This window comes from Corapipo altera, unplaced genomic scaffold (assembly GCF_003945725.1).
Source record: "Corapipo altera isolate COAL_440 unplaced genomic scaffold, ASM394572v1 62, whole genome shotgun sequence".
Classification (NCBI taxonomy): domain Eukaryota; kingdom Metazoa; phylum Chordata; class Aves; order Passeriformes; family Pipridae; genus Corapipo; species Corapipo altera.
The window spans coordinates 10,201,926-10,216,628 of record NW_020884894.1 but is presented as its reverse complement, the minus strand read 5'-3'; the positions used below and the strand labels follow the sequence as shown (position 1 = coordinate 10,216,628).

The following is a 14,703-nucleotide window of genomic DNA, read 5'->3' as shown; positions in this document are numbered from 1 at the left end:
GCCCCGCAGATGAGTCACCAGGCCAGAGAGGTCATTGGTAGGATAAGAAACTCTGTGAAAACAAAAGCGCTTTTTTTCCCTTCTCTTTTCCCTTCCCCGCCGTGGGGGAGGGCGGATGAGGAAGGAGGGGGCTGTGCAGAGAAGGCGGCCCCGCAGCAATGAATCATTTCCGACAGCAGAGCAGGCGCCGGCGTGGGGCCATTCAGGGCTGAGCCTCTGGAGCACCACGGGAGCCTTTGGATGCCCAGTCCCTGGGCTGTGGGTGCCACACGCTCACTGGCTTTGCTGGTGACTCTGTGACTGCAGGAAAAGACCTCGTGCCAAGGGTGTCCCTCCACACACCTTCCCGTGCTTCTCCTGGAGGGCCATGGGCTGCCTCAGGTGCAGAATTTGGTGCAGGAGGTAATTAATACCAAACCTGTTCTGCTCAGGTGGGACAAGGGTTGCATTCTGCACCTCGTGTGCAAGACACTTGTCCTGCCTTGAGGTTTCCCTGCAGCCCACGGGAGATGGGGGACCCACGGTCATGGTGTGCCCCTTCTCACCTCTTGCTGACCCATGTCTTTGGTTTCCAACTCCACATCGTCTCCACCACGTCACTAGCCAGCTATTTTGATTGACCTTATGAGAAGGAGTAGTCACTGGGATCCCATATGGGCTCCCCTCCATACCTTCACTCACTACAGGATCCATCAGATGGCACAATGCCAGGCCTTGAGGGCACTAATTGGCCTTAATCATCCTGACCAGCCTCATCTGTGAGCGGATTCACCCTCACAACACACACCCCCCAAACCCTCTGCCCAAGGACCAGGAGCCACATCTAAGCTCAGGCTTTAGCCTGTGGTTCCTGCTTTGGGCAATGCTGTAAGTGCTGGTCTGCAGTCCTGGCTCTGCTCCGGTCCCTTGGACAGACCTTGGATCTATACTGTAGGTATCTTGTCTCCTGGCTGGCTGGACCCTCTGGTGTTGGAGCCCTGTCTCTACCCCATCTCCTGCTACAGCTGGGTGGATTCCCCTAACCCTCCCAAATGGATTCTGGATCTGCTTCCTTACATTGATCTGCCTGGGGCTGCTGATGGAGCCTCTGACCAGCCTCTGGCTCTGCCGCCTGTGCTCAGACTCTGTGGTCTCTCACCTCACTAATGAGGACACTGCCTGTGCTGGGGTCACCCTTGGCTCCAGCCTTGTCCCCCTCACTGCTCCCTGCAGTCTGGACCTCTACCATCATCTTCTCCAAGCCCAGGGTGATGCGCGAGGTGCACAGTGATTCCTGTGAAGCAAACACATGGCCACCTCCATCCTGTCTGGTTTGAGACTTGTTTTGTAGTTTATGACATGTCTGTCCCTGCCTGGCACTGTGGTTTTCCTGTGAAACGTTGCATAAGAGCTTTCACATCATACTGGGGGAGCCTCTGGTCGAGCTGAAGTAGCACCACTTTCACACCGCTGGCTCAGCAGAAGCTGTTTGGCTCCCTGTTGCACAGCCACAGTTCTGCTGCGTGGCTGTGGGTCTGCCAGGCTTTGTGTTTGCCTAATCTCCATTTTTAGGAGGATTGTACCCCATTCCTGTCACTGCAAGGTCTGCTCTTGTCGCTGACATCCCCCTTGGGTAACATGGAGGTTGTGGGGACTCTGCAAGATCATGTCCCTTCAGTGACTGTCCCAGGTGATGGAGGAAGATTCATTTCTTGAGCCTTCAGAACTCACCCTTCAGAATTCACCTTGAATTCTGCCACAAAGAAAATAATTTAAAAAAAAAAAAAGAAAAGAGAAGAAAAGATAGAAATAAGTGAGAGGTGCCCTCCAAGGAGGGATGTGACGTCAGCTTTCCAGCTCCAAACGCAGCCATCACAAACACTTTTTCACTACAATATCTGAGGGCCTTAACCTGTCTTTCTCTTCACATTCTTTAGCTGCATTTATTTTTCTAATTGCTTGGGTTTTATCCTAATCAAATACTAAGGAGCACGGAAATTCATAACTTGCTATAGTGCCTTCTTGGAATTATCAGGACTAACCCTGCTCAGATTTAAATCACTGACAATTGCTTCCAGTCCTATTTTTTTCTGTTATCACAACTTCGCTTTAAAAGCTGAGCTGAAGCATCTCTCTATCGCCAGCTTAAACTCTGGGAGCTCAAAAAGGGTCAGGGTTGAAAAAAGGAGGCTGAGTCCTCACCAGGCATCATTTCCCCTGTTAGCCACCTGACACAGAAGCCTCTCCAGCGTGGAGTCTCCCTGATACCCCAGGTCCACCCTCACTTAACCCGAGGCAGTTGATTAACCTCACCAGATAAAAATAGAAAAAATGTTTCCTTTTCAGAGTGTTCAGAGAAAATTGGCATCAGATCCTTCTTTTTATCTTCCTCAGCAAAGTGGAGTCAGCTTCCCATTTCTGGCTCACGTGCATCCACCTCTGCCTCCGCTTGGCCATGGTGGTGAGGGCTTCCTGCCCAGCCACAGGGAGTTTCTTTTCTGTCCCTGTGCCAGTGGACGAGCTTGCCCAGTAAATCAGGGCTGACAGAACCCTGGGGAAGGGCTCCTGGACACAGCCTTCCTGCGGCCTCCGTGTCTTGTGGCTCCGGGCAGGACTTACCGCGCAGGATGCGTCCTGGATCACCAACTTACAGTACTTGGTGGTCCCCAGTGTCCGTCTGTAGGAAGCAGCCTTTGGAAGAGACTCTCATTTTCCTCGTTTTAGAGTGTCTTTCCAGGCTGTAGGACCTGGCACAGTCGTGCCTGGAGCCACAGGGTGAGCTCTGACTCCAGGAAGGAACAAGAGGATCGATCGCCTTTTGTTCGTGATTACATCCTGAGTAACCAGAGCTTGAAAATGGAGCTGGGGAGACCCTTCAGTGACCACCCCAAGGAAATGTGGAGGGGCTTTACACTCAGAAAGCTGAGAGTTTGAAAGAAGCAAAACTAGAACATTTTGTATTGTAAATGGAAAAGACTCTAACTACACTGGGTAGAACAGAAGACAGAGAAAACTTAAACCCCTCCCACTGCCTTCTGAGGGGCAAGTTCAGGCATTGGGTGATGCTCAGGTGATGCTCAGCCACATTTCCTGCCCTGGCAGCCCTGCTGTTCTTGCAGTGCAGAGGCTGTGCCTTCCTGAGTGCACGATGATCGTGTGGTTGTGTTTTCCAGCACCTCTGGGTGTGCTCAGTCACCCACTGGCACTCCACTTCCCAGCGTGGGGCTCATTCTGCCCAGCTCCTTCCTCCCCTCACTGGCATCACTGCTGGGAAAGGCTGCACCTGAGCTGCCCCCTCAGCTTCCCTCCTCCCCCTCCTCTTGCAGAACAAATAGGATGCTGTTTATTTTTTACGTAAACAAGCAAATTGTTCAGAGTCCATTCAAATGAAAGGGAAACTTGGGCCGGCAGCGGGGCTTTCCAGCAATCCAGCAATTAGCTTTTCATCAACTAATGTCTGCACATCAGTTTCCCTTTCCAAAAGAAGAAACATCAAAAGGTCTCCAGGGAGTTATGAATCATCTGGCTTCCACAAACATGGCTTGAAAACCTGAGAAAGGGGAAGCAGAGCATCCTAGGCCAGACCTTCTGCCAGAAATGAAAGCACAGTTCTGCAGAAGCTTCACAAGGGGAAGAGAACATCGACAGAGCTGTGGAGAAATGAAAGATGGTTTAGGGGATCAGCAGGAGGGCTGGAGGAGTTCATTACAGCTCAGAGAGACACTGAGTCCCTGGGCTGAGCACATGCAGGGAGGAATGTGGGACCTGTTTATAAACACCTTCTCTGTAGTCCTCGGGTGGCTGCACAGCGTGGGTGACCTCACACCAGCTCCTCCCGGGCCAGGTTGTGCTTCTGAGCCACAGGGACTCCATCTCCCCATGGCAGCTGAGCTAGCACAGCAGCTACACGGGCCTGAGTTAGTGGTTTAATAGTTTCTGCTGGGCTGGGAAGAGCCTCATCATACCTCCCTGGGCTCCTTGAGCCTTCATCGGCAGGAGAGGTGTCCAGCTGAAGCTGGGGGTCGGGAGACATGGCAATGACCAGAGCAGTTCTCAGCAGTGGGTGGTTTTCCCCCAAGTCTTTTAAAAGGCACTCAGGGATGACCCAGTCCCAGGCACAATGTCCTGCTCTAGAGGGTGGCTGGGGGGTGCCAGGTGACCCCCTGGGTAGCTCACAGAGGATGAGGGGGGACTGTGGTGCCCTGCATCCACTTAGAGCCTGGTTAGAAAGAGGGAGTAACAAAAAGAGTGTCAGAGCAGGGGCTGAGCATGACTGACAAGGACCTGCAGAAGGTCTGATGAAGGGGGAGTCCAGCAAGGGGGGAAGAAGCTGTCCCCCAGGTTAACACAGAGATCTGGGATGCTTCAAGGCTGTGGAAGATGGAATATGAAAGTCACCCAAAAACTTGGAACACTTGGTTTTTCATCCATTCCCCTCAGCTTGATACTGACTCCTGCCCTGTCCTGAATCCAGGGGCTAAGCCAGTCCCATCCACCAGGAAGAGCTCAACTACACCTCCTTCTCTTTTCACCCCACACTTCCCAGCTATGAACAGGGATTTTTGTTCCTCTCCATAGTAACAGCGTGGAACGTGATACAATTTCTGCCAGTATTTGACAACTTGCATCTGTCCAGCCACAGAGGGCTGGTGGCAGCAGCAGTCACTGTGTTTCTGCTTAATGCTTTCCAGGAATTCACAAGCCACCCAGCCATCTCCAGCACATTTGTGTTGGCTCTGGGGCTGGAAAGGGACTTTGCATGCAACACCGAGCTTTGTCTTTCCTATCTCCATGAAACCCCTCTCTGAGTGCTTGGGAGCTCTCGAGTTGACACCTCTGCAGAGGAAGATTTCACTTCCCTCGTGGCTGTCCCTGTCTGGGTGAACACAGAAGTTGTCAAAGTTCATTGTCTTTCCAGGTATTGTCCCGGCCCATAACCCCGATGATCCCACGTGACATGGAAATCCCCAGGGGCAAGGAAAGGGTAGACCTTTTCCTTGAATTTGTTACGTATTATTCGGAAAAGGGCTAATGAGAGGAGGGCTGGAGAGGATAAATCACAGCTCCTCCTTGCCTGAGCTCACAGCTGAGCTCCTCCAAAGAGGCAGAGCAGTACCCGGAGAGGAAGAGCCTTCCCGCAGCCACCATGTTCCCTGCAAGGACAGTCCTGCTACTTGTGATGCTCCTCGCCCTCTCCCCACACTCCAGTGCAGGTGAGGCACCTCATGGGCCACCACTTCTGGTCGGGACTCAGGGTCATCCCACCGGGGTGGTCGGGCAAGAAACCCCAGTGTGGAGCAGGGATGGGGCTGCTGGCAGGAGGAGCAACCCCCTGGCCAGGGCAGAGCTGCACATCCCGGGAGGCAGGGAAGGAAGGAAACTGCTCCTGGAGCTGGGTGGTTTTGGCAGAGCTGCTGCAGGGCTTTTGGTGCTGGATGATAACCTGGAGCATCCTCCCCTCCTGCCCAGGGAATAAAGGAGGAGGGCAGCATTTGCAGAGTTTGGGGGATGCTGTGTGGGTCAGCTTTGTCATGGGGGAAGGTCCTAAAGACAAACTGCCTTCCACAGCCAGTGTTCACAGTCTCTCTTTGTCTTCTCCAGCCCCTTACTCTCCATCTGAATGCTGCTTCCATTATGTAAAGGGTGCTCTCCGGCTGGCAAACCTGAAGGATTGCTATTCAACTTCCAAGGAGTGTTTTTTCCCAGCAATTGTGTAAGTCCTGGTAATTTCCCCCCTGCTGTGCTGTCTTCTGAGCCAGCACAGGTTCAGTTCATCTGGGAACAGGACAGGGCCAGGTCTGTGTAGCCTCCATGGTTTTGCAGCATGAAGAGGGGAGGACATGACTGTCTGGGCACTTCTGCAGGGCAGAGTTTAGGACACGAGTCCACCGCAGCTCCTGAAGGCTCTGCACAGGCTCTAGAGGTGCTGGGCTGCAGCATGAGCTGATGGTAGGACACCAAGTACCCAGGGGCAGCGTGCAGGGCCAAAGAGAATAGAGAAAGATCAGGGAGGGAGGATGGCATGGGCACGAGTGGGATTATAGCTGTCATTTCTCACAAAGCTTCACCTTTAACCTCGGCAGGTTTAAGACCAAGAACGGGACCAAAGTCTGTGCAAACCCAGAAGAGCCCTGGGTGAAGAGAGCAGTTGGGAAGCTCCAGAAGAGGAAAGAACCTCATGCCCCATGATGTAGAGTGGGTGCCCTGGTTAAGGCTACCCAACATCCTGGTGGGAAGGAGGGTCTGTAACCATCCTCCCAGAGGGGAATGCAGAGGTCCCAGCTGCTGGTGGGGGACACTGACTCCCCAGAGCCCTGAGCCGTGTCCACCAGCCAGGCACCAGCCCCTGGAGTGCTGCTGGTCCTGCCAGCACCTGCCTGCTGATCACAGCTACAAAATAAAGTTTAGTTTATGTGAGATTGGAGAGTGGTGTCCTTTCTTCTCCCAGCACCACAGTGCTGCTGCTGCTGCCAGCAGGTTGAGGTGTGGAGCTGGCCAAGGGGCTGGGGTGGGATGGGGGCTCTTTCCCACTGAGTCTCACTGGGGCAGGTAGGGATGGGCATGGATGGCACTGTATGGATGCAGGGCATTTGGGTACTCGCTTCAAGGGAACCCAAAAGGGGCTGGAGACTCAGCTGAGGGCTTTTAGGTGCAAAAATGGGTGCTTAGAGGATTCAGCTCGTGCCTTGTGCTGCCCTGTGCAGGAGCACAGCCTGGCTGCCACATCTGCCCCAGGACTGTGGTGTCTCTGAGCTGTGCTGCAGGGGAAGGGTTTCTCTGCAGACCTCCCTGGTTAGGGAGGACAGGCAGGGGATGCTGAAGCAGACAAGGGATTCACCAACATACAGCCCTTTAAATCCCACCCCTGCCAGGATCCCTGGGAGCTCAGCAGTGATCCCTGCCAGAGTTTTGGGATGGGGAAGAGAACTGCAAGGGCAAGAGTGAGGAAAGTCATGGGTCGGGATAAAGACAATTTAATATATAAAGCAAAAGCTGCGCACAAAAGCAAAGCAAAATAGGGGATTCATTCACTCCTTCCCACCCTCAGGGAGGTGTTCAGCCATGGCCAGTGGAGCAGAGCTCCACAACATGTGACAGTGACCTGGGGAGACAAAAGCTGTGATTCTGAATGTCTCCACATCCTCTTTCTTTTCCTGTGACTGTTCAATTGCGGGGGCGGGGGGGGGGGGGGGAAGAGAACCAACCCCCAAAAAGCCCCCCACCAAAAATACCCACCAAGTCATAAAAAAGCCATCACTTACCACAAGCTGGATGATGCTCAGCCAGTTCCTGAGCAGCTGCCACCCTGAAAGCCCTCCTGTCAGCACTCCCAGCTCTTGGGGAAGGGGATTTTGGCTGCAGCAGCTCCAGGGATGTTTTCACAGCAGAGGCAAAACCCACCCAGAGCTGAGGGATGCCCCTGGCACACCGCAGGTCTGGGAACCGGAGGTCTCGTGGGTGCCAAGAGGCAGGTGGAGATCTGTGGGTGCACCAGGAGATGCTTCAGCCTGAGAAAGCCTCTTAAAGTGTTGCCTTTATCCTTCCTGAGCTTTCAGACCATGGAGTCACCCTGTTTGCTTGGACTTGGTGCCCTCTCCTGACAGCTGTGGCATGGATGCAGCACAGACCTCGGCACCACACCGACATTTATCACACACACATGTAAGCTGTTAAACTATTAACTTTCATGATTACCCACTCAAACCCCAAAAGATTATATGAGTCACAGAATATTTCCCCTTCTCTACATTGCTTTGGGGCCTTTTCATCCGTGCCTACCCCATTTTAATTCCTGAAGTGGGGTTTTTCCTCAGTCAAAAAAATTTGTATTCCATTGTTAATTATTAGTGAGGTTGCAGGTGGTTTGGACACCTATAAACTCCTGTGCACAGCCTGTCTCCCCCTGCTCTCTCTACACAGAGGTCTGCTTGCCTTTACATTTGCCTAATGAGGAGCACCTGGAGAAGAGGCTGTACCACCAGTGGGAATGGCCTGGGAGGTTGCTGGGAGCACCCTGGGCACTGCAGGTTTGAAGAGCCTGGAGAAGACTAAAGCCAAACCCAAAAGTTCACTGCTGGGACAGGGACACAGAGAGAACCCCAGTCCTCCAGAGCTTTGTGGAGCCTCCCGAGGCCCAACATGCACTGATTTGCTTTGTGAAGGGCAGATAGTGGAGGCATCTATTAATGCTTCCTGTAGGACTGGGGACAGGAATAATTAGCTAAGGGAAAGGAGGTGCCTCAGACAAGCCTGAAAAGGGAGTTCAGGGCTTGGCAAGGTTTTCTGTGCCAGGAGATGGTTGAAAAAGCCATTAGCTCAGTTCTCCCTTAATTTGCTTGTAACCCATGCCCAGGAGGTGGTGTGACCCTGGCAGCTGCTGGGCTGGAGGGTCTGTACATCAGGGACGTGGCAGGAGCTGCAAAAAGGAGGGCAGGAGAACCTGGGGGGATGCAGAGTCCAGAGAAGAGGACTCAGGAGCTGCTGTGTGTCAGGTGTTTTCTGTCTGTAGAGCCCTTTTCTGAGGAAAGCAGCATCAGAACCCAGTGGTGCTGTGCCCAGCTCTCCACGTGGCCACCCTGGCCCGTGCCAGGCCACCAGACCCCATGTTGTGCAGGCTATTTCTTCTAAATCAGAATTTTCAGCACATTTGATTTGTTTCCTTCTCCTTTCTTCTTACAGAGAAGTCAGGGAACGTGTTCTTACAGCGAACATGAGATAATCTTCAAGGAAGTCCGTTTCTACCTCTATTCTCCTCTGAGAAGCCCTGGTTTGCCTCATCCCCAAGCCACAGCCAGGTCCCTTCCTGTGCTCCCACTCACCACTGTCCTATGGGGGTTCCCAGCAGGTCCTCACCCCCTCCTCACACACAGACCACGGGGTTCATCCTGCCCTCCCAGGGAACACATCCCTGCACAGCTAGTGGTGCTGCTGTCAGTGTCTGTGCCACCTGCCCCTCCTGCCCTTTTTGTCCTCTCTGGGCTCTGGGATGACTCTCCTGGGGCTGTAGTAAGGTTTGACCCATCTCCCTGCAGAAATTACCTGTCTGAACTGATGACCACAGGCCTCCATCCTTCTGACCCTCTCATTTTGATCCCAGTGCTCATGTGGGAGGCAGAGGCAACATTTGGGCTCAGACTTGTGATCAGACCCAGACTCTCCTTAGACACCCCGCTGTCACTGCCCCATTTTTTTCCCCTTCTATAAAGTCTCCTGAACCCACCAAAAGCATCTCTGCCAGCCCCTGCTCTGAGGTCCCTGCTAGTTTGGTCCAGGATGGCTTTTTCTGCCTGACATCCCATCCCAGAGTGCTTCACTGACTAACCCAACACCCTCTGTGTGGCCAGGGTGGCTGGGGAGGCCGGTTTGGAGGGGACTCATTAGTCACTTAATTGGCCAAACCAATTAAACCCACCTGTGACTCGTTCCCACTCAGACTGTGGGTTGTCTCTCCTGTTAGAAATAAACAGACGAGCATTGGACCTGATGTTCTCTGCCTTCACGGGAATATGGTTTAATCCGCTTTCCTGAGTAAATTTCGGTTCCCCCAGAGCCTCCTGGAAGCCCCTCACGGCGTCACGGCTTCTGCAGAAAGCAGAAGTAGCTGCCCCCCTCCTCCTCGACCTTTTCCACCCCCCCCCACTGGATGTGTCCCAAAAATAAACAACACAAACCCCCTCGTCCCTGGGAAGGGGCTTCTTAGAACACGTCTGAAGTTTTCGGAAGAGCGGCCCGAGGGGGCGGGATGAGGAGGATAAATTACGGAGCCAAAGCCACGGACACCAGGCAGGGAGGCACAAAGGACAGAGGAAGAGCCCTCACGCAGCCACCATGGCCACTGCAAGGACAGTCCTGCTGCTCACCCTGCTCCTCACCTTCTCCCTGCACCGTGCCACAGGTAAGGGACCTCGTGGGCCACTGCTGCAGGTCCGGGCTCGGAGTCCCCACTGGGAATGTCCCACTGGGGAGGTCGGGCAGGAAAGCCCAGCAGGGAGTGGGAGTGGTACTGCTGGAGGGAGCAGCAAGCCCCTGGTCAGGGCAGAGCAATGCAGGGCAGCACATCAGGGATGCAGGGGTGGATGGAGAAGGTGCTGGGTGGTCTCAGCGAAGCTGGCCCTGGGGAGATGCTCCTGCAGGAGCCTGGGGGAGACTCTGGCAGCCATTCCCCAGGTCTCAGCTGAATGAGCAAGTGGTTGGACGGGGGGGGGGAGCACATTCAGCTGTTTGGAGCCTCCTAAAACGCCCTGCAAGTTGTGCTCCTGCCTTGGAAACCCCCAAAACCTCATCCCCAGAGCGAGCAGCTCGACCTTACCATGCACTCCGGTGGCTGCAGCAACACAGGCTGTGGGGGGCCAGGTCCTGTGCTGTTTCCCTCCCCACCATTGTCCACACCCCAGTCCTGTGCTTGCTGCCACGAAGGGAAGCATCCCTGCTGTGGGATCCTGCAGGAGCTGCTGAGAAGCTCCACAGTTCCACATCCTGCGGTGTCACTGTCTGGCAATGCAATTAGTTGCAAAATGCTGCCAAGGCCGTTTAAAACATCTCTCCTTTCCCTTCCCAGCCCACTTCAGACCCATTGAATGCTGCTTTGAGTACGCAGAGAGACCCGTCCGACACGTGCAGAGCTACTATGAGACCCCCATTGACTGCCCTATGCCTGCAGTTGTGTGAGTATCCCAGGGATTGCCTCCCACCCCGGCATCGTGGGGAGCTGGAGCAGCTCCTCCATCCCATCCCACCCTGCAGATGGCTCAGTCCCAGCCAGGGGCATGTGCCTGGAGGGGGCTGTGGCAGGAAGGCAGCTCAGTAGGGCGGGCAAAGGGGGGAAAAAATAGGTTTTAGTGCTTTCTGCTTAAGCCAGTGGTCTGGGAACTCAGACACAAACCATCACCCCAAGGAGGCCATGGACTGCTGGAGATGATTCCAAGCCTCCATCCAGGATGGGGCTGCACAAGGGAAGGGGAGAATGTGAAGGGAATGGCTCACAGTTCGCATTTTCACTCTTTTTCCTCACCTTCTCCTTGCAGAATTGTGGCTGCCAGAGGTGCCAAGATCTGTGCTGACCCCAAGAAGCGCTGGGTGAAGAAAGCCACAGAAAAGCTTCAAAAGAAAGAATGAACTCCATCCACCATCCCACTTGACCATCCAGTCCTCCTGTCTCTGCTGGGTGCTGATGGTGCTCACAACCCTTCTCCAAAGGCTGCTGTGGCAGTGGGCACCAGCACTGCAGGTGGAGCCAGCCCGTACCCTGGCAGGATCAGGTGACACCACATCAGGGACCAACTGGCCACCAAGCTCCTCCTGCTGCCCCTGCCCTGCCAGGCTGTGCCAGTGGAGCAAATATTTATAATAAAGACTCATTGCTATAAGTTGCTGTCTGAATTTTTCCTGATTCTTCCAGCCCAAGGAGCAGATCCTACAAGCCCAGGGCATGGTGTGACCCAAAAAAACCTCTGCCACAAGCACGTTTCTCCAGGTGGGGAGCAAACCATCCCTGGTCACAGTGTGCTTCACTGGGAATGTGATAGCAGAGCCAGCTCTTGACCCACAGGTCAAGGACACAAAGGTGAGGTTATCCTTGCCCCTAGGTAAGGCTGTACATCCTCAGAGCACACTCACAGCCCCACAGGCTTTGCAGGTCCTCCAGAATTAAGGGGTCAGCAGTGGAGGGTTCCAGGAGAAGTTACCGATCTACCAAACCCTTAACACCTTGTCAGCTTCCAAATGTGCTGGTGGCCACTGCAAGATATCTGAGGGAGACAAGAAACAATATCCACTGTGCCAGGAGAGTGAGGACACAACCCCCTTGAGATGGGCAGGGAGGTGTCCTGGCTGCCTGTCCCCCTGCAGGGCTGGGGAGGGGTATGGCACCCCAGAAACTCACACCAGGCTGCTGGTCCATCACCTCACAGGAGAGGTGCAAATCCACATGGGAAAGCCACAGAAAGGTGAAGGCAAGGAATGTGGAAAATGCCACAGACTGATCCTCAGCCCAAAGCTCCCTCAGTGTTTCATGCTCCATTACAGAACACGGCAGGACTGTATTTTCTAGGACACTGAATGGCACCGGAAAAACATCCCCAGTGACATTTCTGCCCGCAGGTCATAAGCACCATGGGATGAAGCTGAAGCAGAATCTGATGCTGGGGGACAAACATCCCATGGATTGTGCATCCCCTGGCAGAAGGGACACGAGCTGCCGGCCCCGTGCTCGCCTTCCCCGGCGAGCACAGACTGACAAAGCACACGGCTCCACACCGGCTCTTGCACATGGATGTGTATTTTAATAAAAATAATTCTGTCAATATACAGCAGAATGTCGATTTTTTTTACCATATTTCCAGTATATTTTCATAGGCTTTTTCTCAGTTAAAATCCCCCCTCCCCAATCCCCTTTTCGAAGTTTTCATGCGAAGCGTCAGATAACTTAATTCACAAATACTAAGCTTAGACTGAACCAATGTGCACAGTTTGTGTAATGTCCATTTAGCCAATGTTGTACCAAAGAGGAGGAGCTCCCTTCCGAAGGCGATGAGAAGCCTGGAGTGGCACAGGGAGATCTGCCCGGTGCCGGCCGCTCCTCCGGGGCTGGTGGGAAACCTGCAGAGACCTTGCACCCCGTGCTCCAGCCGAGCATTTCATACCTGAGTTTTGAGCAACCAGCAGGAGAGGAGTTCACTGTGTGGTGGGCAGGTCCTGGGGCTTGCCCTGCTGTGTGCCAGAGCTTCAGGTGCTGGCAGCCTCCTCCTGCCTCCCCCAGCTGCAGAGCCGTGAAGAGCGTGCACAGGTGGGACCGAGAGACAATCCCAAGCCAAGCCCTGTGCAGAGTCCTTGGTCTGGAATTCACCATAATTGTATTTTTCGAATTTTCTTTAAAATCCGGAGTATCCCCAGAGCTGCTGCTGTTTCTCCTTTCTCCAAGTTTGAGCCAAGAGTGGAAGCCCAGCCTGCAAAAATCCCTCTGTGCTCCCTTCTGGAGGAAGGATGCAGCTGAAGTCCTCCCGAGCAAAAGAGGTCTGAGCAAGTGCCTCGACCCAAATGGAGTGACCAGGGTCTGCCTGGCCAGGGGATATGGAGCAAAGAGCAGAGGTTTGCATGACCTCCAGGAATCCTTCTGTGGTGATGTGAGTGTAAATCCCTCATGGGACTCAAGGGCTTCCTGCAAGCAGGAGAGAGTTAAGTCTCCCTCCTGGAAAGAAAACAGCCAGCAGGACACGTGCTCCTCAAGTCTAGATGATGCCCTGGCTTGTTGGGCACTGCTACAGCTCAAGCTGCAGGCTCTGAGCTCTGTGGGACGTGGGGAGAGGGACAGACATGCCCACCAGCCATCCATCACCTGCCACCTCTTGTTGCAGGGAAGGATGGTGGAGAGCAGCCAATGCTGCCCATGAAAGAGGCCTCCAGGTTCTCAACTGCTCCCCTTTCCTCTCAAATCTGCTGTAGCTCCTCTCAGCTCCCTGGCAACACTTCCTCCAGCTCTGCCCTACACAGCCAATGCAACAAGACTCACAGCCACCTCTGTCTCTTGAGTAAGAACTGCTGGACTGCAGTTCCCTCCATCACTCATTCCTCATTCCTGGCATGTCCTTCCCAAGTCTTTCTGCAGAAACACCTTGGGACAGACATGTACAGCTGGAGACCCAACACTAGCTCTCTACAACAGACCTGCTGCCCCCCCAACCCACCACTCAGGCTGTTCTCACACTGGCAAGATGGGAAGTTGCTCCTTCTGCAAAGGGGACTCCTGGGTGGACCAGGGCCTTTTCAAGGTGTTCCTTCTCTCAGACTGTGACCAGCTCCACCAGCATGATGGACCCCTCTCTCCATCTGCTGCCCATGGGGCAGTTCAAGTCTGCACTCAGCTTCTTCATGAGAAGAGCTTCCCGACCCCATGTGGTGCCCCACACAGCTTCACAGCAGCTGCTCTACAGCCTGACTGCCAAGGTTCACCTCCTCAATCAACCCCACAAGGGCAGAAGAAACTCTGAAACTTGCATCTAAACAACACCTGCTATGTATTAACACAGACAGGTACCAAAGCACAGCAGCAATCCAACCTGGTTTGCTTTGCTGAAGGAGGGGATGGTTCCTCATCCCTGATGCCCAAGGTGGAAAATTATATACTCAATCCCCAGAACTAGTTCCAGCAGCTCTGCTTGCTCCAGTTGTTAAAGGGAGACTCAAGAACAAAGCTATTTAAAGAATGGTAAGGATGCCTTAATAAAATGTGAAAAACAAGGACACAGCTTGAGGACAGGTTGAGATGTCACTGTGAAAAACCAGAAGGAAAAAGGAAGCACATGGAAAGATCCTAGGTGAAGGTAACCATGAGGAATGATACTCCTGGAGGAGCCCATCTTCCATGCCAGTCACAGCTGCATCTCCCAGGGTTCCAAGAGGAACATGAACCAAGAGAAACAAGATTTGGCTCCCCTGGTACAGGAGGGATGTCTACAAACTCAAATGCATCCAGCAGAGGCCATTAAGATGGTCACAGGCTGGACTACCATGTGTATGAGGTGGATACACCTCCCAGAAACCTTTATCTCAGACACTCCAGTGCACCTCACTCCAAAGTTCTTTCAATGCATTCTTGATGCTCTCTCTCGCTGTTCTGGAGGAGCAGCATGAACCCTTCTCCACAGGGAGAAAAGCCTGGTGATGCAATTCAGCTCCATGAAGATGTCTCCACAGAACCCCTGAAGGACACTTTAACCAAGGTTCCAG

The 14,703-nt window shown here is 53.6% G+C and overlaps 2 protein-coding genes and 1 long non-coding RNA gene across 3 annotated transcripts; 2 read left to right on the top strand and 1 right to left on the bottom strand.

Moving 5' to 3' along the window:
- Positions 1–1,194: 1,194 nt before the first annotated feature.
- Positions 1,195–14,366, bottom strand: LOC113948786. Its single transcript, XR_003528227.1, has 3 exons — positions 13,779–14,366; positions 11,863–11,869; positions 1,195–1,206 (listed from the first exon to the last, which is right to left on the bottom strand). It is a non-coding gene; the product is annotated as an uncharacterized LOC113948786 (long non-coding RNA).
- LOC113948779 (C-C motif chemokine 5-like) lies at positions 5,078–6,383 on the top strand. The gene is made up of 3 exons (XM_027646686.1): positions 5,078–5,192; positions 5,581–5,692; positions 6,063–6,383. Exons 1-3 carry the CDS (start codon positions 5,126–5,128, stop codon positions 6,166–6,168), a joined length of 285 nt encoding a protein of 94 aa, XP_027502487.1. The 5' UTR covers positions 5,078–5,125; the 3' UTR covers positions 6,169–6,383.
- Positions 9,597–11,327, top strand: LOC113948780 (C-C motif chemokine 5-like). The gene is made up of 3 exons (XM_027646687.1): positions 9,597–9,874; positions 10,538–10,643; positions 11,004–11,327. The coding sequence occupies exons 1-3, from the start codon at positions 9,808–9,810 to the stop codon at positions 11,092–11,094; spliced, it is 264 nt and encodes an 87-aa protein (XP_027502488.1). The 5' UTR covers positions 9,597–9,807; the 3' UTR covers positions 11,095–11,327.
- Positions 14,367–14,703: the final 337 nt, after the last annotated feature.

Bases quoted from the DNA above. Each gene is read 5' to 3' on its own strand.
- LOC113948780 (XM_027646687.1), top strand. From the start codon at position 9,808: ATGGCCACTGCAAGGACAGTCCTGCTGCTCACCCTGCTCCTCACCTTC. The intron at 9,875-10,537 runs GTAAGGGACCTC...TTCCCTTCCCAG, and splicing joins CTCCCTGCACCGTGCCACAG to CCCACTTCAGACCCATTGAA. The intron at 10,644-11,003 runs GTGAGTATCCCA...TTCTCCTTGCAG, and splicing joins TGCCCTATGCCTGCAGTTGT to AATTGTGGCTGCCAGAGGTG.
- LOC113948779 (XM_027646686.1), top strand. From the start codon at position 5,126: ATGTTCCCTGCAAGGACAGTCCTGCTACTTGTGATGCTCCTCGCCCTC. The intron at 5,193-5,580 runs GTGAGGCACCTC...TGTCTTCTCCAG, and splicing joins CTCCCCACACTCCAGTGCAG to CCCCTTACTCTCCATCTGAA. The intron at 5,693-6,062 runs GTAAGTCCTGGT...TAACCTCGGCAG, and splicing joins TGTTTTTTCCCAGCAATTGT to GTTTAAGACCAAGAACGGGA.